Raw genomic sequence first — 26,135 nt, 5'->3', positions numbered from 1 at the left:
AGCCACAATCAATCACAGGGTCTGATAGCCATGTACCTGTGGCCGGGAGTTACTATGGGCAAGCAGGTAGGGCCGGGGTCTCATTTTATCATAAAATTCTCATGTGCTGGGTTTTGTGGTGGGCCCTCTGGAGGAATAAGACATTAGACTCACATTTGGGCCCTGCCAAGAAAGAGAGACATATCTAAAAATGTAGCTTAAGGAAATAATACAAAAGGGGAAAAAATATTTAAGCATAAAGGTATACACTGAAGCGTTCTTTAAGAGTAAAGAAATAGGAGGGAGAACTAAATTTTCCCCAATTGGGGAAATCCCTTCATTGTGATTTCTGATGGAAATCCATGAACAGTGATCTGTGGCTGCTTTTCCTTGGATTTCTGAGTCACACCTACTTGGGGAGGAAGAAATAGGGATACAAAATCAGAACCCCTCCGGCCCCTCCTCTCCATCACACTCTTCACCAGCTCTCCCCTCCCTGGCCTGCTGGGTCGGCTCACGCTTCCCTAAGCCCAGATCCAGGCACAGGTGTCTTGGCTTAGTATTGTGTAAAAACTGCCCATTGCTGGCCAGGTGAGGTACAAAATCGTTCATTACTGTCTGAGGTCTTTCCTCATTCTTGGCCCAGGCTTTCCTTCTGGCCTTCTTGTCTACTACTTGTTCATCCATAACCTTCCCAGAAGGCAAATGGGGGTGATTTATTCTGTGTTGCTCCCACCTAGTCTAGACACCCATGACTTTGAGCTTTTCCTCAAGCCATTCCTATACCCACCAGAATGCCATCTCCTCTGCTTCAGCTTCCTGAAAAGCAGACCACGCCCCCCACCATAAGCCAAGTGGGGGAGGTACAAGGGGAGGGGCTTGGAGCTTCCCAAGAGCACACTCTCCTGAAATGATGTCTTCTAAACAAATGTTAATGGTATATGTTAACATGATGGTTATTAAGACCATGATGAAAAGATGCTTCAGGGCTCCTCAAGGCGGCTGGATATGTGTGTTGCTGTTGTTATTGTCACAGTGATTAGGGGATGCAGTGGGCATTTATTGGGCAGAGGCCTAAGATGTTATGCGCCTTGCCATGTGCAGGGCACTCCTGCAGGAGGAAGCTGGGGAGGACACCCTGTGTCAGCAGAGGCATGGGTCCTGTTGGGATAGTCCTCAAGGGTGGCACCTTGTGCATCCCCACTCTCCCCAACAGCTGCCTAGCTCCTGCTCTCTGTCCTCACTCCCCTTGGCTCTCCCAGGCTCGCTCTCTCTGATCTGAGAACCCAGCTCTCAACCTCTGCTCTCCATCAAGGCCCAGCTCAAGAATGGCCCCCGTTACTGTCAAGCCTTCCCTGATTTCTATAGCTGGACATGCTCATCCCTTCCTAAGTAGAAAATAGCATTTCCACCCTTGCATCTTCCCTTTTTCTGATTATTTTTATTGGCTTCTTTTCCATTAATATTTTGTGAGGAGAAATGGGACAGGTACCTCCCCAGTGCCTACACAGGTATTTAATTTAAAGTATTTGCTTATTTTTCTTCCATTTCCTCATTTCTTCCTCTCCCCCAAATGCCTGTGGATTCCAGCAAGAGGACAGGAAGTCTGGGGTTTCTCTGCCCCTCCACTCTGCTCTGGGTCTGGCCCACTAGGCCTCATAAAAGGACAGGGGACAGCCATGGCAGCCTTGGCCTGCCCACGTTGGTCGCAATGTCTTGACCACACACTTAACTTTACTCTCACTCTGACTTGTACTTTCAAATTAGACCCTGGGATATCTCCTCCTTGCTTTGAGATCTTAAGCAGCTCCTGATGGAGAGTGGTCCTATCTCCTCCACTTTAAACATCCTACCGATTGCTATGTGTCATCTCTGTCCCAGAAAGCAGGTTCAGCTCCCCTTTTCTAGAGTCCTCTATCACCCTGAACATACTCCGATTGGGCTCTAGTATGACTGTTTCTTTACATGTCCGATTCCATCGCCAGGATAAGAGATCTTTGTACACGTCAATCCATTTGTTCATTTCTTTGTCCAACATTTTCCACCTCTATTCATAGCAAACCCATGCAGGGTTAAAGGTGCTGTACCCAGGGAAAAGGACATGCATAAACCCCCAGTGTTCCCTACCTCGTCTGCTTCATTGACTCTTGCCTCTTGTTACTGAGAAAATAGCACCCATTTCTGTTTCCATCTCCCGATTACTTAGTAACTTTTCTGTTTTGTTGAAAAGGCAGTCCAGCAGAGACTGTCCAATTTTTGAGGAATTTGGTTCAAAATTTGAGAGCAAAATCACCCCATTCATAATAGAAAATTCAGGTGACAGGGTCCTCTCCAGCGCACTGCCCTGCCAGCAGCAGATCTGAGATGTGGCCAAGTCAGCAGATTCTTTCAAAATTTGAAATACAAACCTTGCGTGAGGAAAGAAGAAGAGGAGAAAGAATGGTTTTTGTGCCCTTTCATGTCCCCTGACGTTTATATTCTGGGAAAACCTGGAACTGGAATGTTGGCCTTAGTGGAGTTGCGTTGGAATGCTGACTGGCACACAAAGGGATTTGGGATCTGTTCAATCAAGATGTGACTAGAAAACTGAGCTGGGATAACTGATATAGGGACAGAAATTCCTTGGCCAGAATGGCAAACTTTTATTTGGAAAGCCACCTGGGCATCCATTAGAGCCATCAAATGCTCGACAATTTATTATGACTGGACAAGCCACTACCTTGCAGAGTCAGGCCAGGGTAGTAAAAATACACAATGACTTCGTCTTTGAAGGCCCTAAATGTGGCTTAGTTCTTCCTCGGAAAGGGCTCCCCAAAGGGCTGAAGGCAAACTGGGGCCTTTGCATGACGCAGAAACTTCTATAGACTTCTGTAGCAAGGAGCACACATCGGGCCGATGCTGAGGCATCTCTCCTATTCACGGTATTGAAATTGCAGAGATGACTTACGATGTGCTCTGTTTGCGTTGGCCCACAGCCCAAACCAGAGACTTATCTCAGGCTTGGCCTTCTAGATACTATCTCTGGTAATTTAAAAGTTCATTATGCAAGCCCACTCATCCTGTCCTGCTACAGTTAAGGTCTGTCAGCATTTTACAAAGGCTTATCACCCACCCATAAAGGGGCAAGAATGCAGTTCTTAGGTTGCAGTATGGCATGTGAGGCCTAAGCCTGAGCGTCAAAAGCTTTACCTCTTTTGTTGTTTTCAAGTTAGAATTTTTCTAAGTTCTAGTGAAGCAAGGTAATAGCTGATGGTTTTGCTGGTATCCTTTGGTTTGGTTTTGCAGGGCTGGGAAAAGCTGCTAGAGATGGCTGGGAATGTAGATGTACCTTATATCTGAAGAATTCTTAGGCCCATGAATTTACTTATCATGCTAGCATTCAGCTGAAGTTGGGAGTGTAGTTGAAATAATCACTACTTCATAGTTAGGATCGATGAAGACCAGGAGAGTCAGAAACAAGATTGGGAATACTTCTCAAAGATGCAGGGACCAGTCCTCAAACCAGAACCTTGTGTCCCTGTGAATTTCAGCTGAATGGGATTGATTGTATCCAAGTCAAGTTATTGTTCTAATGGTTAAGTGTGCTTCTGCTCATCATTTTATTTTATTTTTTTTATTAACATATAATGTATTATTTGTTTCAGGGGTACAGGTCTGTGATTCATCAGTCTTACACAATTCACAGCGCTCACCACAACATGTACCCTCCCCAGTGTCTAACACCCAGCCACCCCATCCCTCCCACCCCCCTCCACTCCAGCAAACCTCAGTTTGTTTACTGAGATTAAGAGTCTCTTATGGTTTGTCTCCCTCTCTGGTTTCATCATGTTTCATTTTTCCCTCCCTTCCCCTATGATCCTCTGTCTTGTTTCTCAAATTCCTCATATCAGTGAGATCATATAATTGTTTTTCTCTGATTGATTTACTTCGCTTAGCATAATATCCTCCAGTTCCATCCATGTCATTGCAAATGGCAAGATTTCATTTTTTGATGGCTGCATAATATTCCATTATATATATATACCCAACATCTTCTTTATCCATTCATCTGTTGTTGGATATCTAGGCTCTTTCCATAGTTTGGCTATTGTGGACATTGCTGCTATAAACATTAGGGTCCATGTGTCCCTTCGGATCACTACATTTGTATCTTGGGGGTAAATACCCAGTAGTGCAATTGCTGGGTCGTAGGGTAGCTCTATTTTCAACTTTTTGAGGAACCTCCATACTGTTTTCCAGAGTGGCTGCACCAGCTTGCATTCCCACCAACAGTGTAGGAGTTCCCCTTTCTCCGCATCCCCGCATCTGTTGTTTCCTGACTTGTTAATTTTAGCCATTCTGACTGATGTGAGGTGGTATCTCATTGTGGTTTTGATTTGAATTTCCCTGATGCTGAGTGATGTTGAGCACTTTTTCATGTGTCTGTTGGCCATTTGGATGTCTTCTTTTCTGTTCATCATTTTAAAGTATTCTTATTATTTCTAAACTTAAACAACACATATACATGACAAATATGAATAAAATGATAACCCCCAAATTCTAAATCATAATAACCCCCACATAATAAAAATGGTTGAAAATTGTAGTAAAATAAATTGGATACTTTAATAAGTCACAGAAGTCCAAAAAAGTTTAAAACTAGAAAAAAAAGTCACTAGAGTAACCTTGTTGGCAGTTGCCAATGATCCCATTAGACACCCGGCTCCTGGAGAAAAAAATAAGGGTACATAGAGATCATGGCCTCTTTGGTGTGAAAAGGAGATGTCATCTGGATGGATTCAGGTGAGTTGATAGTGGAAGAAGTTCTTAATGACAGTGGGGTATAAAAGAGCAGCTTGAAAGGGGACAAACTGGGAGTGGGGACGGGGAAGGTGTCAGATAGAACTGGATTCAGTCCCGGCCATGCTGGGCCTTGCTATGCAGAAACCTCTGTTAGCCTATGTATCTTCCTTAAAATTGGGTAACAAAAACCCATATACACCACAGCGTTCTGGAAAAGATAAAATGCAATAGCAGGCAGAAAGTGTCTGATAGAATCAGTGCTCAACAAGTGTGTTCCTTTTTACTTCCACCTTTTATTAATTATAGCTGGGGCAGAAAGCGACCGAAATGCTGGAGGCCAGCAATTCTTGTTCTGAGTAGATCTGAGCTACTTAAGAGGACAAAGTGGTTTTCCTGAGCTTTTAAGAGGCCATTTACATACAATTGGTCTACTTGTAAAAAATGACCTATTCATTAAATCAAGCCTCTAGGTAGCAAAGTTTTCTTAAACTCCTTTGAGTTGCTGTGTATTTACTGTGCTTCCTGAAGAAAAACCTGTAAGGGCAGCTACTTTTCCCCATTAGTCCAGATTTACAGAGGTTTTTGCTCTAAGTGCACATTTGCAGAACCATTTCTGATGTATATGTGTTTGCTCCCCAAAAAGGAGCCACATATTTGGCTGTTTGTTGTCTTTGGTCCTAGGGACACTCTTTCAACCCCTCTTGTTACTCACAGGTCCTTAACCCAAGCTCAACTTGATGCCTTAGTACGTGAGCTCTCAAGAGAAGGTGAGTGGTAGGTCCAGAGCCAGCCCAGCACAGCTCTTTCTTTCTTTGGACTTTTAACCATCACATCTCCTGCTCTGTAGCAGCTTTGCTTGGCCAGGGAATATTTATCTTCGTGGAGGTGTCTCTGTACTTTAATGTCTCTGTCTTGGTTTCTTCTGAACGATAGGGATTGTAGTGGAGAATCCTGGAGATTTTTGAGCAGTAGAAACTGGGCTTAGCAGGAAGCCAGGCAAGACTCAGGGGCCAGAAAGTGGGGGTTTAAAATTACTGTAGCCACATGTCTTCCTGTTGACCTCTCCAGAGAATCTTTTGGGGGAGCGCCTAAAAAAAAAGCTTATATCAGACTCCACCCAGGATCAATTACATTAGAATCTCTAGGGGTAAGACCTAGGTGTCAGTGTTGGTTTTGTTTGTTTGTTAATTCTGCAAGTGATAGTGATGTTCATGAGGGTTGAGAATCTCTGGCTCTCACTAATTATAGCTCCCTGTAGTGAGTGCTTTTGATGTTCCAGAAATTGATTATCTCATGTGACCCCCACGAAAACATTAGTGGGTAAGTACAATTATTGGCCCCATTGTACAGTGGAGGAAACTGAGGCTTGGAGATGTCAAGTACCAGCAGGTGAGTGGTGGGACTCCGATATTTAGCCAAGCATCCAACTCCAGAGCCGTGTTCTTCATTACCGTGCTGCAGCCCATCATTATAAGTAGTGCCTCCAGTGGGAACTAAGCTCCAGCGAGTGGGGTCATCCAGTGGTCTTGAGCTCTCTCCATACCTTCAACTTACCGACCTCCTGCTCCCCGTGTGTTCGAGGCTTCCCAGCAGCCCCACGTCAGATAACGAACTGCGGTTATTCAGAAGTCCCCTGCTATTTCCACTGATTTTTATTAAATGCAGCTTGTGGCTCCAGCTCAAGAACGTGCAGGCCGATTTAGATCATGTTTTGCATCGAGTTTATTAAGATAAAAAGTATTTCCCGAGATAGTGGGTCAGAAGTATTTATGGTGAAGTGTGCTGAAAGTGAATGCAAGTTGATAGCGTGAACAGAATGTCCTCTCAGAGTCAAATGCGATGACCTAACTGTGTTTGGCAGCCTTCCTTTAGGTTTAGCTAAGCATTTTATTTCATGTCGGGAGCCTCCTCCCTCTTCTGAGAAGGGTCGGTCCTGTAGGAGACCGGGATTTTGGCATGTACCTCTTTGATACCAAGACCCAGGCCCTGAAGCGTAATTGTGACTGGCTGGGTTGCCATGGCAAAGGACTGTTAAACTCTTTATATCTCAGTTTCCCTCACCTGTCAAAATGAGAATATAACTCTTGGCCCCACCTCCGTCCCTGAGGAGAGGGGGAGGGCACTTTGAAAATTAAGCAATAAATGTTGGGAAGGATTTGTGGATGTGACGTCTTGTCAAATGGGTAAGTTATAAATGGGGTGTCTCCAAAGCTCATTTGCCCTAAATACACTTGAGGCTTCCATTTACTTAATCAACTAGCCTTTATTAAATGCCTCTGAAGTTCACAATAACACATGGAGTGCTAAGGGGAATACAAAAAGGAAAAAAGGAGGCAATCGGGTCTCAATTCCCAGAAAGCTCATAAACTAACTTCTTTTTCTTGCAGTTCACTTTTTAGGTTGATTAAGCGTCGGTATGAACGATGCCTGTACTGTATTTAAAAAGTTCGTTCTCTGTGGTGACTTCCATCATATGTAACTAGGAGTGATTTAGTTGTTCTCGGTACTGGTGGGTATTGTTACATGCTGGATGGATTCATTAAAAGGGCAAGAATATTCTGTAGTCCCGGTTAGGGGGAGTGGGGGACAGTGAAAGACCACAGTCTGGATTCGCTGGGAATGGTGTATTGGCTAATAGTATGTTCTCCTGTGTCCAAAGGTCTGGGTCTGAGTCCGGGCTCTTCCACTACCTACCTGTGTGACTTTGAGCAAATACTTAACCTCTCTGTGTCTCATTTCCTTACCTCTAAAATGTGGGTAATAATAGGGTCTAACTCATGGGATTGTTTTCAAGATGAATAAATTAATGTGTACAAGGTACTTAGGATGGTGTCTGGCACCTTATAAATGCTCAAAAAGTCTTAGCTATAAGCACCACTTTCTGGGGGTCATGGAGAAAATGGTGGCGCCAAAAGATGACTAGTATTCATTTCCCTACATTATAAAAAATACCAAGTCCTTTTTTATTCAGAGTCCCAAAATTTGCCCGGATCTACCACAATCACTTAGAGTTGCCCCCAGATCCCAGGCTGTTTGTTCAGAAATGGGAAACAGGCCATCCAGGCCTTTCTCTGGCTTATGGTGCGCAGGGCTCGAGTTAAACTATTTTGTTTTGAGAGCTTCACACCAGTCCAGGCCCCAGAGGGGTGGTGAAGGGCAGCTGTGGGGTGTGACGGAAAGAGCACTGAGCTTAGAGTCCAAATCCTGGCTTTGCCTTTTGTTGGCTGGGATAGTCTTTAAGTCCTCCAAACTGCAGTTTACCCATCCTGATTATACAAAAGCAATGGTTTAGGTAACACTGCTGGGGCCCTAGCCTAAATTGAGACAGTCATAGCAAACTCTCAAAATCTGCTAGAAGTCCTTGTCATCCCCACCAGCCTGCCCTTGTAGTTAAAAAAAAAAAAAAAAGCCAATTGTACTTAAGAATGTCTTTGATGAAGCAGTAAAAATTATTAATTTAATTAAATCTTGACCCATGGGTACATGTCTTTAATATTCCATATGGCAAAATGGGAAATATGCAGAAATGCTGGCTGCTGAAGTCCTATAGTTGTCACAAAGAAAAGCATTTGAGTTGTGACATGAACTAGCCACTTTTTTACTTGCAAAAATGACAGACTGGGAAAGAGAAATACCATATGATTTCAGTCATACATGGAATCTAATAAAACAAAGGAACAAACAAACAAAGAAAAAGCAGAATCAGACCTATAAATACAGAGAACAAACTGATGGTTGCCAGGCGGTGGGGTGCAAAATGGGTGGAGGGGAGAGGGAGATACACGCTTCTAGGTATGGGAGAATAAGTCACAAGAAGAAAAGGTACAGCAGAAGGACTATAGTCAGTGGTACTGTTCCAGTCTTGTGTGGGAGCCGACAGTAACTGTACTTGTGAGCAGAGCGTAACGTAAAGAGAAGTTGAATCACTATGTTGTGCACTTGAAACTCCTGTAACGGTGTGTGTCAACTACACTAAAAAAAAAAAAATGATTGTCAAAGTATGGTTAGTTATTTTTGAATATTCTTGGAAATGAACAAAATGAGTCTGCCACTTCAAATAAACAGGAGATGGTATTCACCAATAATAAAATTTGAGCTTCTAAGCAAAAATTAAAATTTTGGGAAATTTTAGCCACCACCATGCACTTGACAGATTTCCAGTCTTTTTTTTTTTTTTTAAGATTTTATTTATTTGAGAGGAGAGAGAGAGAGAGAGCAAGGGGGGGCGTGAAGGGAGAGGGCCAGAGGGAGAGGGAGAAGCAGGTTCCCCACTGAGCAGGGAGCCCGACGGGGAACTCGAAACCAGGACCCCAAGATCATGACCTGAGCAGAAGGCAGATGCTTAACTGACTGAGCCACTCAGGCACTCAACAGCTTTCTGGTCTTTACTGATGAGATTGGTAATGGTATTGACAAAAATGATTTTTCTCTGTTATGTAATTAAATGTGTTCACATTTGGAATATGTACATAACTCATTGGAACAGTATTTTCTAAATGGACAATGCATGGTGTTACAAAATCATATGTGGGTAAAAGATCTTTAAAGTCCAAGATAAACCAACCCATTTTAATGTAACAGATTATGAAAAGTTCACTGATAAGGCTTCAGATTCACATCATGACGAACCTTTAAGAAACTGCCACTTGTCAAATTTTAGTATAGTATCACAGAAGGATATTCTAAATTATCTGAGAAGACTATTAAAATACCACTCCCTTTTCCAGCTGTGTAAAGCCACATTTTCTTTATATACGTTAACCAAAACAACATATTTCAACAGATTAAATGCAGAAAGAGGAGAATCCAGCTGTCTGCTCTTAAGCCAAATAGATTTACAACAATTTAAACAATGCCATCCTTTTCAGTATGTATGTGTGTATATAAAATATGGTTATTTTTCATTGAAATGTATTATTTATGTTAAGTAATGACATTACTTTTTTATTTTTCAATAAATTAGTAAACAAATGTTTTAAATTTTCTCTTCGAGGTCCTCAATATTTTAAAGATTTTTTTTTTTTTTTTATTTGTCAGAGAGAGAGAGCACAAGCAGGGGGAGCTGCAGGCATGGGGAGAAGCAGACTCCCTGTTGAGCAGGGAGCCTCATGTGGGACTTGATTCCAAGACCCTGGGATCATGACCTGAGCCAAAGGCAGATACCCAACCAACTGAGACACCCAGGTGTCCGGGGCTCGATATTTTAGTCTTTAGGGGTCTTGAAATCAGAAAGTTTGAGAATTTCTGTCCTAGAATGAAAACTTAGAGCATCTAATTTTTTTTTATTAACATATAATGTATTATTTGTTTCAGAGGTACAGGTCTGTGATTCATCAGTCTTACACAATTCACAGCGCTCACCATAGCACATACCCTCCCCAGTGTCCATCACCCAGCCACCCCATCCCTCCCACCCCCCTCCACTCCAGCAACCCTCAGTTTGTTTCCTGAGATTAAGAGTCTCTTATGGTTTGTCTCCCTCTCTGGTTTCATCTTGTTTCATTTTTCTCTCCCTTCCCCATGATCCTGTCTTGTTTCTCAAATTCCTCATATCAGTGAGATCATATGATAATTGTCTGTCTCTGACTGACTTATTTCGCTTAGCATAATACCCTCTAGTTCCATCCACATCATTGCAAATGGCAAGATTTCGGGTTTTTGATGGCTGCATAATATTCCATTGTATATATATGCCACATCTTCTTTATCCATTCATCTGTTGAGGGGCATCTCGGCTCCTTCCACAGTTTGGCTATTGTGGACATTGCTGCTGTAAACATTGGGGTGCATGTGCCTCTTCGGATCCCTACATTTGTATCTTTGGGGTAAATACCCAGTAGTGCAATTGCTGGGTCGTAGGCTAATAGAGCATCTAAATTTTTTAAGACTATTTTTTTAGAGCAGTTTTAGGTTCAGAGCAAAATTAAGAGTAAGATACAGAGATTTTCTGTATACCCCCTGCTGCCACAGGCTCCCCCATTATCAACATCCCACATGAGGGTGGTACATCTTACAATTGACGATCACCCAAAATCCATAGCTTACATTACAGTTCACTCTTGGTGTTGTACATTCTATTGGTTTAGACAAATGTGTAATGACAGGTATCCACCATTATAGAGTGCCCTAACAATCCTCAGTTCGCCTATTCATTCATCCCCTCCCTGTTCCCCTCCCCCCAACCCCTGGCAACCACTGATCTTTTTACTGTCTCCATAGTTTTACCTTTTCCAGAGTGTCATACAGTTGAAATTAGACAGTATGTAGCTTTTTCAGTTTGGCTTTTTTTCACCTAATAATATGAATTTAAGTGTCCTTCATGTCTTTTCATGGCTTGATAGCTCATTTTCTTTTAGTGCTGAATAATATTCCAGTGTCTAGATGTACTATAGTTTATCCATTCACCTACTGAAGGACATCTTGGTTTCTTCAAGGCTTTGTCAGTTATGAATAAATCTATAAACATCTTTATGCAGGGTTTTGTGTGAACGTAAGTTTTCACCTCCTTTGGGTAAATATCAAGGAGTGAGATTACTAGATCATATGCTAAGAATATGTTCAGTTTTGTAAGAAACTGCCAAACTGTCTTCTAAAGTGGCTGTACCATTTTGCCTTCCCACCAGCAAAGAATGAGAGTTCCTGTTGCTCCATATCCTCCCCAGCATTTTGTGTTGTCAGTGTTCTGGATTTTGGTCATTCTCATAAGTATATAGCAGTATCTTGTTGTTTTAATTTGCATTTACCTGATGACATCTGATGTGGAGTATTTTTTCATATGCTTATTTGCCATTTTTATATCTTTGATGAGGTATATCTGTTAAGGTCTTGGACTGTTTTTTAATCAGGTTTTTGTTTTCTCCTTGAGTTTTAAGATTTCTTTGTATATTTTGGATGACATTCCTTTATCAGATGTTTCTTTTGTAAATATTTTCTCCCATTTTGTGGCTTGTCTTCTCATTCTCTTGACACTGTCTTCTGCAGAGCAGAATTTTTTTTTTAACTTTAATGAAGTTCAGCTTGTCAGTTACTCCTTTCATGGATCATGTCTTCCCAGTAGTATCTAAAACGTCATTATTGTGGGGCGCCTGGGTGGCTCAGTTCGTTAAGCGTCTGACTTCTGCTCAGGTCACGATCCTGCGGTCCTGGGATCGAGCTCTACGTGCGCAGCAGGGAGTCTGCTTGTCCCTATGCCCCTCCCCCACTAGTGCTGGCACTCTCTCTCTCTCTCTCACAAATAAATAAATGAAATCTTTAAAAAAATAAATTCAAAAGTCATTATCATATTCAAGATCATCTAGATTTTTCTCCTGTTACCTTCCAGGAGTTTTATAATTTTGCATTTCACATTTAGGTCTATGATCCATTTTGAGTTAATTTTTGTGAAAGGTGTAAGATCTGTGTCCAGATTCACTTTTTTGCAGGTGCATGTACAGTGGTTCCAGCACCATTTGTTGAAAAGATTCTCTTTGTTCCTTTGTATTGCCTTTGCTTTTTGTCAAAGATCAGTTGACTATACTTATGTGGGTCTATTTCTGGGCTCTCTGTTCTGTTTCATTGATCTGTTTGTCCATTCTTTCATCAATACGACACTGTCTTGATTACTGTAGCTTTATATCAGGAATTGGGTAGTATCAGTCCTCCAACTTTGATCTTCTCCTTCAATATTATTTTGGCTATTCTGGATCTTTTGCCTCTCCATGGAAACTTTAGAACCAGTTTGTCAATATCCACAAAATAACTTGCTGGGATCTTGATTGTAATTGCACTGAATCAATAACTTGATTCACTTCTACTCACTGTGGGATCTCAGACAGCTTCCTTACCCTGTCTGTGCATTAGGTTTCTGATGTGTAAGATGAGGAAAATAAAACTAGCTTGTAACAACACCTGCCATAAAGTAAGTACCCTTGAGGGGTTAACTGTTACCACTGTCATTATTGTATCATCATCGTTGATGTTTTTATCATGATCATCATTATTACCAGTACCACCCCACTGGGAGACACAGCAACACAGAGCTAGAAGGTGGAGTCAGCAGAATTGGAGTATTTTTCTCTCTGAAGCCAAATTATAGTCCACCTGCTCCTGGCCAGTCTGCCAGCATTTGTGGCCTAAGGAAGAAGGGAAAGAAGGATGAGAAAGCTTCCACAGCTCAAGCACACATTGTCAGAGGTATTGAGTCAAGCCACTGCAAGAAAGTATGAGTAGCCAGGTATAAATGTAGACGCCCCATTGCTCTGTGTGGCATCAGGCCCAGCTGGTACGTGCTGTCTGCCCTCCAGGGCTTCTGTGGCTACTCCGTATGGAAACGTAGACCACTCAGGAGGAACAGCCTGCACAGGCCCATGTAACAGAGCATGAAGCCAGAGTCTAGGATGTGAAATGACTGACACAAGCAGCTAGCTTGCGGCGCAGCGAGTGTCGGGTCCACTTTGCAGGTGTCCTCTGCACTGGGCTTCTTCCCGGAGTTACCCACGTGTTCCCTGAAACGAATGACTACTGGATCAGAACCCTCAGTGGCCACACCAAGCTTTAGGAGTAGAGAAGAGAATGGATCCCCCAGTGTGGCCCGTGAGGCTGCTGCAGAAGGATCCAGCTGGTTCTGGGAAGGAAATGGATTGTAGCCAGGGGCTTGTTAACAACAAGGCTGATAGTAATGATGCAGACATGCGATTTTATTTTATTTTATTCCAGTCACAAAATGCTTTCATGTTGTTTAGGCCAAATGTTGTTCTGATGCTCCTAGTCTTTGCCAAACTGAGGGCCAGGCCATTTGCTTGTTCTAAGTGAGCAGCTACAGATGGGAAACAAATTTGAACATTATTCTTTATTGGTAACAATTTAAAACCAAATTCCCTGTGTTTGTGGCAGGGCTCCTTTGTTCAATAAACACAAAGATTTGTTTACATTTCCTTTGTTCTCTCTGGACATATACCACTTGGGTCAGCGACTACACTGATTTCAAGATGCCCTGCAGTCCTCAGTTTTGTTTGTAGGTGGGTATTACGTAGAGCTTCAAGGACAAGTCAACCACTCTTGCCTTCAGTGTATTAGCTATGTGATCTCAGGCAGGTGACTTCACCCCACTGGTGTCCTTTTCTATAAAATCAAGACTAGACTTGGTCAGGAAACCAATCAGTTGGATGAATAATCATTCCTTACTTTTAGGAATAAGATATCTGTGAGAAAAAGAAAAGAAAAATACAGCTGATAAAAATAACAGAAACTCACATGCTCCTTGCTCTGTGTCAGAGCCTATTCCAAGCACTTGCCATGTGTTAATTCCTTTCATGCTTGAAATAGCCCTATGAGGAAGATACACCTAGTGTACTAATTTCACAGATAACAAAACTGAGACACAGAGAGGGTACACAACTTGGCCAAGGTCACACAGCTGATAAGGAGCAGAACTAGGACATGAATTCAGGCATTCTGGCTCCAGAGTCTGTGAGGGTTGATTTTGTACATTAGATCAGCCCTTACTAATTTGTTTTCAATAAATCTGAATACGCCTTCAGAGGGTAATTAAAAAACTACCCCTCCCCCACATGATAGAACCCTCTGGTTCTTGGTTAATTTATGTTCCTAGAAGAACAAACTTGAAGCTCTGTATGTCTGTGATTATGGTATCATGCAAAGTAACTGGAGTTTGGAGTCAAATAAATAGTTTGAAGTGCTAGCCACCCTTTTATGTGATGTGTTACGTGGACTTGGCCACAGAGCTGACTGGGCGTTGGCTCCAACCACCTGTCAGAGAAAACTAAAGAGAAGAAGTGGAAGTGACTTTGGTTTTTGACTAAAACTCAGCAGGTAATGTTAACTCCTGAGGCATGCACCCAGCAGCTGTCATCCTGGCCTCTGGGAGTGTGGCTTGGTGTTGGTTAGCTTCAATATTGAAAGAAGGTAGGGGGCGCCTGGATGGCTCGGTCGGTTGAGCGTCTGACTCTTATTTTCAGCTCAGGTCATGATCTCAGGGCCGTGGAACTGAGCCCCATGTCCGGCTCTGCGCTCACTGGGGAGTCTGGGCTTGAGATTCTCTCCCTCTTCCTCTATCCCTGTCCCGCTTCTCTCTCAAATAAATAAATAAATAAATCTTAAAAAAAAAAAGAGAGAGAGAGAGAAGGGCCTGTTAGGGGATAGGCAGGGGAATTGGGATCCCCATGTAGCAGGTAAGGTGAGTTACCTGGCTTCTGGAGGGAAACCAGAACACCAGCTAAAGTTTAGACCCATTAGCTAGACAGTCCTGACTGGAGTTAGGGGCAGATCACAGCCCTGTGGGGATGTGGGTGTGTGTCCCCACCTGGCTTTTTTTTAGGGAAGAAACTCAAGTTCTGTCCCCACCCCTCAGTGGGGCTCGAGCTGCCCAGGCAGTCTGGGAGAATAGAAAGAGCTAGGTTTTGGAGTCCGAAAGATCTGGATTAGACCTCAGTTCAGCCATGCGACCTTGGGCAAGTCACTTAACCTCTCTGATCCTAGGTCTCATCATTATAAAGCAATGATAACAGTTCCTGCCTTGTGGGGTTATTGAGCGAGTGAGTACAGAAGTAAAGCCCCCGGCATACTGTAGGATTCTAAATAGTCCATCTGTGCTCACTACCGTATTGGCCTGTGGCTCACTTGGACTTTCTCCTTGGCTGAGCCTGAGAACTTAAGGCTGCTAGCGCTGGAGGCTTTGGGCACAATGCACAGCGAGCTCACTGAGAGACCACGGGCCCGGTCAGTGCATCTCTGAGATGTGATTTCCTTATTGTGATCATTAATGCTCCTCCTTTCCGACTTTGCCAGATTGTTAGAGGAGAACGCGAGACTCAGTAACCTGAAAAGCATTATACAAAAATTGTTATTATTATAAAAAGAATTGCAGTAACATTGATTAACATTTTGAGTGCTTACTTTTTTGCCTAACACTAGTTTAAGTGCTGCCTATGTGTCACCCGATTTAATTTTAATCCTCCAACAGCTTTGCCTGGTAGAGTCCTATTTAATATATTCCTATTTTTCAGTTAAACTGAGGTACCCAGAGGTTAAGTAACTTGCCTAAAGTCAGTCAGAATTGAGGGCTGACCCAGGATTCAAACCCAGTTAGTTGAGTTCCAGAACCTGCCCAATGGAGTATTAATCACTATGCTTATATTGGCATTGTTATTTCTATGTTTCTTTTCTAGCAAGGATACATAGTTAGCCATTCTCTGGGCAGGAGACAGGACTGTGAGGCCATGATGGCAGCTCCATAAAGCCACCTGTTCCTTAGTCTCTCTACTCTCTGGGCACACACCTCAAACGTCTTAGGAACACATGTGCTTCTGTCCATGAGCAAAAACATTCATAGTTTGAATATATATGGATATAGATTAGAGAAACAAGTTCAGAGATAAAGATCAGAATATAAATGGAAAGAAGCAAGACATTAGCAACATAATTTATGGGCTCATGATTGCGTTGTGAAGGATAATTATTCATTGGTTTAAGTGGGATGAAAAGTGTCATTCTGGAAACACAGTGAGTGATAGTCATACTTAATCTGTTTTCTACCACTCACATAAGATAAATGCCATTCACATGCGTGACATACTCCTGTGGGACTGCCCAGACTTTGACATCTCTCCCTAATCTTTTTGTGGAAAATTAAGGTACTTAATGAATTATTTATTTTGGGCATGTATGAAAGCATTTTATAGGAATTTGGGTGCTTTTAAATTAGCTACTTAGATCTCTCCCAAAAAGGGTTATTTTTCAACAAAGTTCCATTAAATTCAACAAATTTACTATGCTCTGCCTATGCTGTACCATACGGCAGCTACTAGCCACGTGTGGCTGTTAAAATTTAAACTTAAAAATTACGTTCTTGGGACGCCTGGGTGGCTCAGTTGGTTAAGCATCTGCCTTTCGCTCAGGTCATGATCCCAGGGTCTTGGGATTGAGTCCCGCGTCGGGCTGCTTGCTCAGTGGGGAGCCTGCTTCTCCCTCTGCCTACCATTCTCCCTGCTTGTGCGCTCACTTGCACACTCTCTCTCTCTCTGGCAAATAAATAAATAAAATCTTAAAAAAAAATTCAGTTCTTCAGTTGCTCTAGTTACATATCATGTGCTCAGTAGCTCACCTGTAGCTGGTGGCTGCCATTTAGACGATGCAGATTATAGAACATTTCCATCATTACAGAAAGTCCTATTGGACAATGCTGCTAGACGGTAGGATACACTAAAGATACAATGATGGCAAAACATTCTAGATGCCTGCCCTTACAGGCTTGTAGTCCCGCAGAGAGGACAACTGCTTAACAATCCATCCCAGGTTGGGAGTCAGGGAAGGACAGAAGGCAATGGGAGGGTATGGCAGAGGAGATCAACCCAAGAATGGGTGGTCAGGGAACATGAAGTCAAAGAAAACTCCTTATACATCAACAACAGACCAATTGTTTTAAAAAAATATTGAACTTAATTTTTTAAATAGTAAATTATTTTCTCTGTACTGGATTCTGCAACTAATATCAATATGAGGTTTAAAATATATTATTGAAGAATAAATTTAAAATTTATTTCATTATTAAAATGTTTAAGAAATCTCTAAAGAAGCCAAATGAAAAATGTACATACAGTATGATTCCATTTATATGCAATCCTTGAACAGACAAAATTAGTCTATGATGATAGAAATCAGAACTGTAGTTGCCTAGAATGGAGATGGGGGTGCAGATGGAAGCAAGCATTGACTACAGAGGATCTTAGGGGTACTTTCTGGGTTGTTCAGGATGCTCTCTATCTTGGTAAGGGCATTGGTTACATGGATATATGCATTTGTCAGTACTTCTGGAACTATGTAACTGAAGATGGGTACATTTCCTAAAATGTAAATTATATCTCAATTAAAAGTTGAATATATAGAATTATTTATTGTAACATCTTAATGGTTGATATGAGTAACATTATGGAACTATTCATTGCCTCCTTACTTTGTCAGCCAGCAACCTGGGGCTTATATGATCACTGGCCGCAAGGTTTTCAGCATCCTTCCTGATCTTGTGCTATGTGCGTATAAATATGTCGCTCCTACTTTTCCAGTCTTTCATGCTTTCTTTCCTATCAAAAGTGGACAAGCTGGAAGGATCTTTGCCAGCATGTTAAGAATGGTATCATTTTGGGGTGGAAAGATTTGAGGTGAATTTTGAAGCCTTTTCTTCTTCGCAGTATTGTTTGAGTCTGTAACAAGGACTGTGTGTTCTTCTCATACTTTGAAACACAAAATCTCATTCTGTGTTGGCTTAGGATGTACATTTACTTATCCATGGGTTACCATATGGTCATCTGAAAACTTTGGGCTTTACACAATGGTTAGTGACAAGTTTCCTTGTAAGCAGCAGGCTCCGTGGGTGATTGTTCTATAGTCACAGGGTCTCAGTAAATGTATAATTTCATGCCTGGTCTGTCTCCACCATGCCTCTCCTGTGCAGTCTCTCTGTGGTCCTGGGGCACACTGGAGTGGATTTGGGTTGCTTGGAGGTGCCCCTTAGCTGTCTACCCCTCTCACCTGCCTCCTTCGCCCTGTGCTCACAGATTCTTACCTGACCCTCGATGAACCGATGAATAACATCACCACGTCCCTGGGGCAGACAGCTGAACTGCACTGCAAAGTGTCTGGGAATCCACCTCCCACCATCCGCTGGTTCAAAAATGATGCACCTGTGGTGCAGGAGCCCCGGAGGATCTCCTTTCGGGCAACCAACTATGGCTCCAGGCTGCGGATTAGAAACCTCGACACCACAGACACAGGCTACTTCCAGTGTGTGGCAACAAACGGCAAGAAGGTGGTTTCTACCACTGGAGTCTTGTTCGTCAAGTTTGGTAAGCCACCTTTTGCTGGGGATGGCCTTTGGCCCTCAGCATTCTTGGCGGGGGGGAGGGTAGAGGGAATGGGCACATACTGAAAATGTCCTGTGTGCCTAGAAACTGGGACAGTTTCTAAAGCTGGTACAGTTGCACCCATTTTACAAGTAAGTAAACCAGGGCCAGTGGTTAAGGACCATGTGCAGGGTTGCCCAGCTAGTCAATGGCAGAGCAGGAGTGGGGTCCAGATCTGTCTGACCCCACAGCCCTGCTCTAAACAACCATGCCAGTGAGAGAGAAGATGGGAAGGTCTGCAGCACGTATGCCCCTTGTCTGTCCAGCTGCCTTCCAAACCTCTCCTGTCTCGACCAGTGTGCTCCTGGGACCACTCAGCCTCCCACTGCAAACCCCCCACATAGCGTGAGGACGCCTACTCTTAACGACTCATTCGTCAGCACTTGTCCTAGCGTTTTCCAGGCCCGGAACTGTGGGCTCTAGACAGGTGCTCACTGGTATGTTTTTTGGTAGAGGTGATTGTGGGGAACTGAAACAAAATAATAAATCCCAGAAAAATAAATCTTACCTCGGGGTGGTTGCGAACTTTCATCTGTAATGGTTTGACTGAACCCACACTCACTCTCCAGTAACCCAGCCTGACTGTTTCTTTTGTTTTCCTTTCATTTCTCCAGGCCCCCCTCCCACTGCAAGTCCAGGGTCCTCGTAAGTACTTTTATCTCCCTTCTTGTCACTTCTCAGTGTTTCTCCAGAGGTTTTTGGGGGCAGAGGCAATGTTGTCCTCTGCTTGGGCCAAAACAGTGTGTCCAGATTCCATTCCGTGCTGCCCTGCCCTCATTCCATGTTGCTTTTTCTCTGATACAAAGATTCACAAGAGACTAGCACTGGCACTAACCTCAAGTGTGGCTGATTCTCTCGTTGATTCTGAACATGTTGATGAGAGCAAAAACCTACTTACATTTTCTATTTTTAAAATCAATCTAACATTTAGTTATGACAATGGATTTGGTCAAATCAAACAAAAAAATGATACAGGGCAGTGTTAGGCCTGGAGCCCAAAAGGATCTCTTCTGTGTTTCTGCAAGCATTGCATTTCTGATGCTCTAGTTACTGAACAGGCCAACAGTTAGGGATCATTTTATTTGTATTCCCTTTAAAAAACTCAGAGGCAGAAGTTCTGACTCACACAGGGGAGGGAAGAAAGCCCTGGGCTGGGACTGAGAGTTACATGGGTTTGATTCATTTTGAGTCCTTTGTTATTGGAGTCTAAAGACCCCATTTCTTAAACTGATGTGATTCGTGATGCATTTGTCCTTTCCTCTGGCTAAGGGGTTCTCTTCCTTCACTGTAGGAGCATCCTCGCTCTGCAAGAAAATATATTCCATATTTTGTAGACTTCAGAAATAAAATTCACTGGGCTCTACCACAAGAGCATCAGAATGTCTGACCTAGATGACTCCTACAGCAAATATAACAGCCACTGAATTTGCTCTAATCCCTTCTGTGCCACTTAATTACAGTGTGGAGCATTTTAATATATTTGTGTGTTCCTAAAGGGCCCAGTGGCCCACAGTCCCATTAATAAAACAGGTAATGGGTAAAAATAAACATTGGCCTTCAGGCACCCCGTTCTGCTATTTCGTCAGCCTATGAAAGGCAACCGTAAAAGAGCCTTTAAAATCACGGAAGTGCTAATTGCATTCTACTTATCTCGGTAGAAAATGTTGATTGATCTTAAAACAGGTCAGAAACTTGGTCACTCAGCATTGCATTCTTGAAGTTATTTTTTTTTTTTTTTAATGATCTCACCATCGGTCGATATGTGGAATCCTTTTGAAGTCTTCTTTAAACAAAGATTAAAACTTCCGTTACTTGCTGTAGAAATGCTTCCCACCCCGGTGCCTTATTTGTTCCTGTTAATCTGTGTTTCAAATGTGGCAGATAATCTGCATCGGAGGTGGATGAATGCGGTTCACTAATCTGCCTTTACTGTGAAGCACCGGGCTGTTGACGTTCCGACTGTTGTATTTGCATCGAGAATTCCTTTTTTGTTATCAAAATTATTTTTAAACACTTGTATGTCCTTACTTCTTGATGTTTTCATTCTTCCTTTGCTATCATCTTTCTGATGAGCCCAGTCGGAGTCTCTCATGGTTTTTAATTTTATACAAAGATAGTATACGGCTTTTGTGAGCTGATGTCTGCAGAGAGGATATTGATATCCTTAAAGATGCTCAGTCACAGCTAAAAGTATCCTTTGATGTCAGGCCCCTCTGTTTCATGTTAGCCGTCTGATTATCCATCAGATTAGGCAGCGAGAGCATGAAATGTACAGATAGTTGCCATGTTTGCTTGGAGGGAGCTACAGTAAAATACAATGGAAGTTGGAAATCCCATGGGGTCTTTTGCAGGTCAGTCTTCATCATTTTTTGGGCATTGACAGTGGCATTTTCTTTTCCTTTTCTTTTTTTAAAGATTTATTTATTTACTTGAGAGAGAGAGAGAGAGAGCATGCACATGGGTAGTGGGGGGAGGGGGAGAGGGAGAGAGAATCTCAAGGAGACTCCCTGCTGAGCACAGAGCCCCAGGCGGGGCTTGATCACAACCCTGAGATCAAGACCTGAGCCGAAATCAAGAGTCAGATGCTTAACCAACTGAGCCACCCAGGAGCCTCACCAGTAGGTGGGTTTTTTTTTTTTTTTTTACTTTTTATTATTACGTCCAGTTAGCCCAGTTGGTGTTTTGATGCACTTTTTTCTCTTTCCCTTAGAAACCAGTGACCTACTTTTTCCCTTTTCTCTGCTGTCACCCCTTAACCCTGTTCCTAAGAGTTCTTCTCTACCCGAGACTAATTCCCAGATAGAATGCTAGTCTCCTTTCCCTGTCCTCACAGCCCCCAGCAAGCAGGCAAGCCTCGCCACGAGAGGACAGGTAGAACATAACAAAATGATAGCCAGGGTGACTATCGCAGCTTTGAGGATTGCTCTGCAAGCCTTTTCTCAAACTGCACAGTATTTTTTCCAAATATAGGTAGGAGTGAAGTGTAGCTGTAACATCGTTCTGTTTACTTGAGGGGTACAGCGGAGTTACTGCAAAGGAATACAATGCAAGCCCACAACACAGCCCTGATGTTTGGAACGGTGAAATGTATTAGGTTTAGGAAACCTGGTGAGAGCCAAGTGCCATTTGAGACCACAGAGCCACACAACCCCCAACTGAGAAGGACTTGTAGGGTCCTTGAGACAATGGCCCAGGAAGGCAAAGGTAGTGAGACACTTGTCACTCCTTCTAGGGACTACATCAGGTTTCCACATGAAGCTTATAGAATGGCATTTTAAGATGTAGTAGGAGCAAGTCTGAGACATTAGTTTGGCTCCTGTTCATGGCTTCAGACTTTATTTCTTCTGTCATTGCTGCATCCTGGCCCACCCCTGACGATTACAGGGCCTGGGGCATGAGTACAAGTGGAGGCCCACATACTGCACGTCTAAATATTTAAAAGTTATAAATCAAGCTAGCAAACTGTTAAATGAAGTATGTTCTGTCCTCCCACATTGACAAATATACCTTCATAATGACAAAATCAAAAAATACTTATAAAGTTATGATTTGTATATGACTAAAAGCCAAGAACTATCAAAAATGACTACTTTAATCATTATTATGCTTGTCTGAGTGTTCTGTTCATGGCCAGAGATATTATATATACACATGATTCATAGATTGTTATATATTAGTTCCATTAAAATTTTTTTTATTGCCTTCAGTTCAGCAAAATGACTACCTCTGTTGTTTTACACAGATTTTTACACAAGATTTTAGCATGTATTCTTTTGACAACAATGCCAAATTAGACAAACTTTCTTGAGCTATTGTAATTTTTACTTTTTAAAACTAATTTTCATTTGAAGAAACTGTACTCCCCTGAGCCAGTAGCAGCTATAATTATCAATGAAATTCCTAAAGCAATTGTTCAGTTTGCTAATAATTAAAGCAAATGAACTAAGAACTTTAAATGTCATATTCAAACATAATAATGGGGTCATGTGATAAATAATCACGATATTTCACAACATATTATGAACTATAACAATTAATCTATATTATTATATATGTTATATATTATATACATAATAACATATATATAATATATATTATATATGTAATATATAATACATGGGTCATGATAAGTAATCACATGATAGTACACATTATATTACAAAATATTATATTAATGTATCATGTTATTAATGTTATTATAAAACATAACATATAATATGATTTCATCATATAAATCAGCATCATGCTTCACATATTATCCTTATACATGCCCAAATTTAAGAATAATATGAACTGCTTAATGTATTAGTTTTCTATAGCTGCTATAACAAGGAATATTGAGTTGACTTAAACAAGAGAAAGTTATTATCTCACAATTCTAGAAGCTAGAAATCCTAGATCAAGATGTTGGCAGAGTCGGTTCTTTCTGAAGACTGTGAGGAAGATTTCTCTCTTCTTCTGGTGACTTGCCATAATTCTTTGGCTTGTTGATACATCATCTTGATTTCTGCCATGGTCTTTACATGGCATTCTCCCTCTAAGTGCGTGTCTCCAAATTTCCCCTTTTTATAATGACACAAGTCATAATGTATTAGGACCCACTCCAATGACCTCATTTTAATCTAATTACCTCTATAAATACCGTATTTCCAAATAAGGTCACATTTTGAGGTCCTGGGGATTAAGACTTCAACATATGAATTTTGAGAGAACACAATTCAACTCATAACACTGAGTGTTGCAGAATTGTTCTCAGCCATGAGAATATATAATCTTGCAAATATTATTCTTTTTTAAAAAAGATTTATTTATTTATTAGAGAGAGAGAGTGGGAGAGGGGCTGAGGGAGAGGGAAAGGGGGAATCCCAAACAGACTCCCCACTGAGCATGGAGCCTGACACAGGGCTCGATTCCACAACCTATGAGATCATGACCTGAGCCGAAACCAAGAATTGGATGCTTAACCAACTGAGCCACCCAGGCACACCAGTCTTGCAAATATTATTTTAATTTGTAAGACCTTTCAGAATATAAAGAAATAGAAAGGAAAACAAGAAAGTGGATGCTTGGGCGTCTGGGTGGCTCAGTCGTTAAGCGCCTGCCTTCGGCTCAGGTCATGATCCCAGGGTCCTGGGATCGAGTCCCGCATCGGGCTCCCTGCTCTGCAGGGAGCCTGCTTCTCCCTCTCCCACTCCCCCTGCTTGTGTTCCCTCTCTCGCTGTGTCTCTCTGTCAAATAAATGGATAAAATCTTTAAAAAAAAAAAAAAAAGAAAGAAAGAAAGTGGATGCTTGGTAATATTGGGAATGATAGTTTGTTGTGCAAGCATACACTGAGGAAGAATTTGACAAGTTGATTATCTTTCCTCTGACTGAAGTGCTTTTGTCACTGCAGTCCTTCCTGGGCTCCAAGCAGAGTCCATCCCTCCACCGGCAGTGACATAACACACAGATCATCATAGGATAGAATCACACTTGTCTTCTATCCTGAGGACATCGGGCAAGAGATGTAGAGAAGTGGTCCCTGGGGCCAGATCAGTGTTAGTTACAGGCATGGGTGTTTACAGTTTTGGTTATACTGTGTCAGCGTCAAGTGCCAGATCTCAAGAGGCAGAGGACCCCACGTGTATATTGAACTTATTTTCAGTGTATTTGTTATATGTAGGTCCAGGGCAGGCCCCCCTCCCTTTTTTTAAGTAACAGTTTTCCTGGCATGTTGTTCTCATACCATAAAATTGACCATTTTAAAGTATAAAACTTAGTGTTTTTAGTATATTCACCGAGTTGTATAACCCTCACTACTATCTTATTTTAGAACATTCTCGTCATCTCATAAAGAAACTCCTCTCATCCCCTGATAACCTCTAATCTACTTTGTCTCTATGAGTTTTTAAATTTCATTTTCAGATTATTCATTGCTACTCTGTAGAGATAAAACTGATTTTTGTGTACTGATCTTGTGTTCTGCACCCTCGCTGAGCTCATTTATTTGCTCTAATAGTTTTTTTGTGGATTTCTTAGAATTTTCTATCTATAAGATCATGGCACCTACAAATAGAGATTGTTTTACTTTTTCCTTTTCAATATGTATGCTTTTTATTTATTTTTTCCTGCCTAATAACTGTGGATAGAAACTTCAGTACAATGTTAAATAGAAGTGGCAAGAATAGACATTCTGGGCTTTTTCCTTATTTTAAGAGGAAAACTTTTATGATGCTAGTGGAGGGTTTTTCTTAAATGTCTTTAAGACATTTGAGGAAGTTTTATTCTTATTTTGTTGTGTGATTTTTTTTTTATTATGAAAGGGTGTTGGATTTTGTCAAATGCTTTTTCTATGTCTATTGAGATCACTTTTTTTAACTTTATTATATTAATGTGATCTACTACATTGATTGATTTTTTTATTTTAAAAAACCAAGCTCACATTCCTAGAATAATTTCCCCTTGGTCATGGTCTATAATTTTTTTTTTTTTAAAGATTTTATTTATTTATTTGACAGAGAGACAGAGCCAGAGAGGGAACACAAGCAGGGGGAGTGGGAGAGGGAGAGCAGGCCTCCCGCGGAGCAGGGAGCCCGATGTGGGGCTCGATCCCAGGATCCGGGGATCATGACCTGAGCTGAAGGCAGATGCTTAATGACTGAGCCACCCAGGCGCCCCTATAATTTTTTTTTTTTTAATGTGTTGCTAGATTCCATTTACTGGTATTTTATTGAGGAATTTTGTGCCTGTGTTTATAAACGATATTGGTCTGTACTTTTCTTGTGAGTCTTTGTCTAGTTCTGATATCAGGATAATTCAGGGCTCTTAGAATGAATTGGGAAGTATTCCCTTGTTTTCTATTTTTTTAAGAGTTTGTGAAGGATTTGTGTTAATTCTTCAAATGTTTGTGGTAGAACTTACCAGTAAAGCCATCGGGCATGAACTTTTTTTGTGGGAAGTTTCAAAATTACTAATTCAACTTCTTTACTTCTTATAGGTCTATTCAGATTTTCTCTTTCTTCCTGAGTCAATTCCGGTAGTTTGTGTCTTTCTAGGAATTTATCTATTTCATCTGGATTATCTAAGTTGTTGGCATATAGTTGTTCATAGTTTCCCTTATTATTTCCCTTATTATATATATCAGTAGTGGTGTCCCTTCTTTCATTCCTGATTTTAGTAACTTATGTCTTCTTTTTTTTTTTTTCTTCCTTTTTTTCTGGTCAGACTATCTAGTCTAGCTAAAGGTTATTCAATTTCATTGATCTTTTCAAAGAACTACCTTTTATTGAAAACTGGACTTGTGTGTGTATGTCTGTGTGTATAGTTGACCCACTGCTACATTAGATTTAGTTTCAGGTATACAACTTAGTGATTCAACAAGTTTACACATTATGCTCTGCTCACCACAAGTGTAGTTACCATTTGTCACCATACAACGCTATTACAATATTATTGACTATATTCATTATGCTGTGCCTTTTATTCCCATTATGTATTCA

General features: G+C 41.6%; 1 protein-coding gene across 2 annotated transcripts in view; it reads left to right on the top strand.

Annotated features, from left to right (window-relative positions):
- The window catches only part of LOC123859532 (inactive tyrosine-protein kinase transmembrane receptor ROR1), a 478,330-nt gene that overhangs the window by 251,032 nt on the left and 201,163 nt on the right, over positions 1-26,135 (top strand). For both annotated transcript variants that reach the window (XM_054512827.2, XM_064589028.1), the window contains exons 3-4: positions 18,312-18,599; positions 19,271-19,301. In XM_054512827.2, the coding sequence (XP_054368802.1) occupies positions 18,312-18,599; positions 19,271-19,301 (319 nt within the window). The remainder of the gene's footprint in view (positions 1-18,311; positions 18,600-19,270; positions 19,302-26,135) is intronic.

Source organism: Mirounga angustirostris, unplaced genomic scaffold (assembly GCF_029215605.1).
Source record: "Mirounga angustirostris isolate CCGP_5_RB_7025 unplaced genomic scaffold, mMirAng1.0.hap1 SCAF_4, whole genome shotgun sequence".
Lineage (NCBI taxonomy): Eukaryota > Metazoa > Chordata > Mammalia > Carnivora > Phocidae > Mirounga > Mirounga angustirostris.
This window is presented reverse-complemented; position numbering and strand designations above follow the sequence as displayed.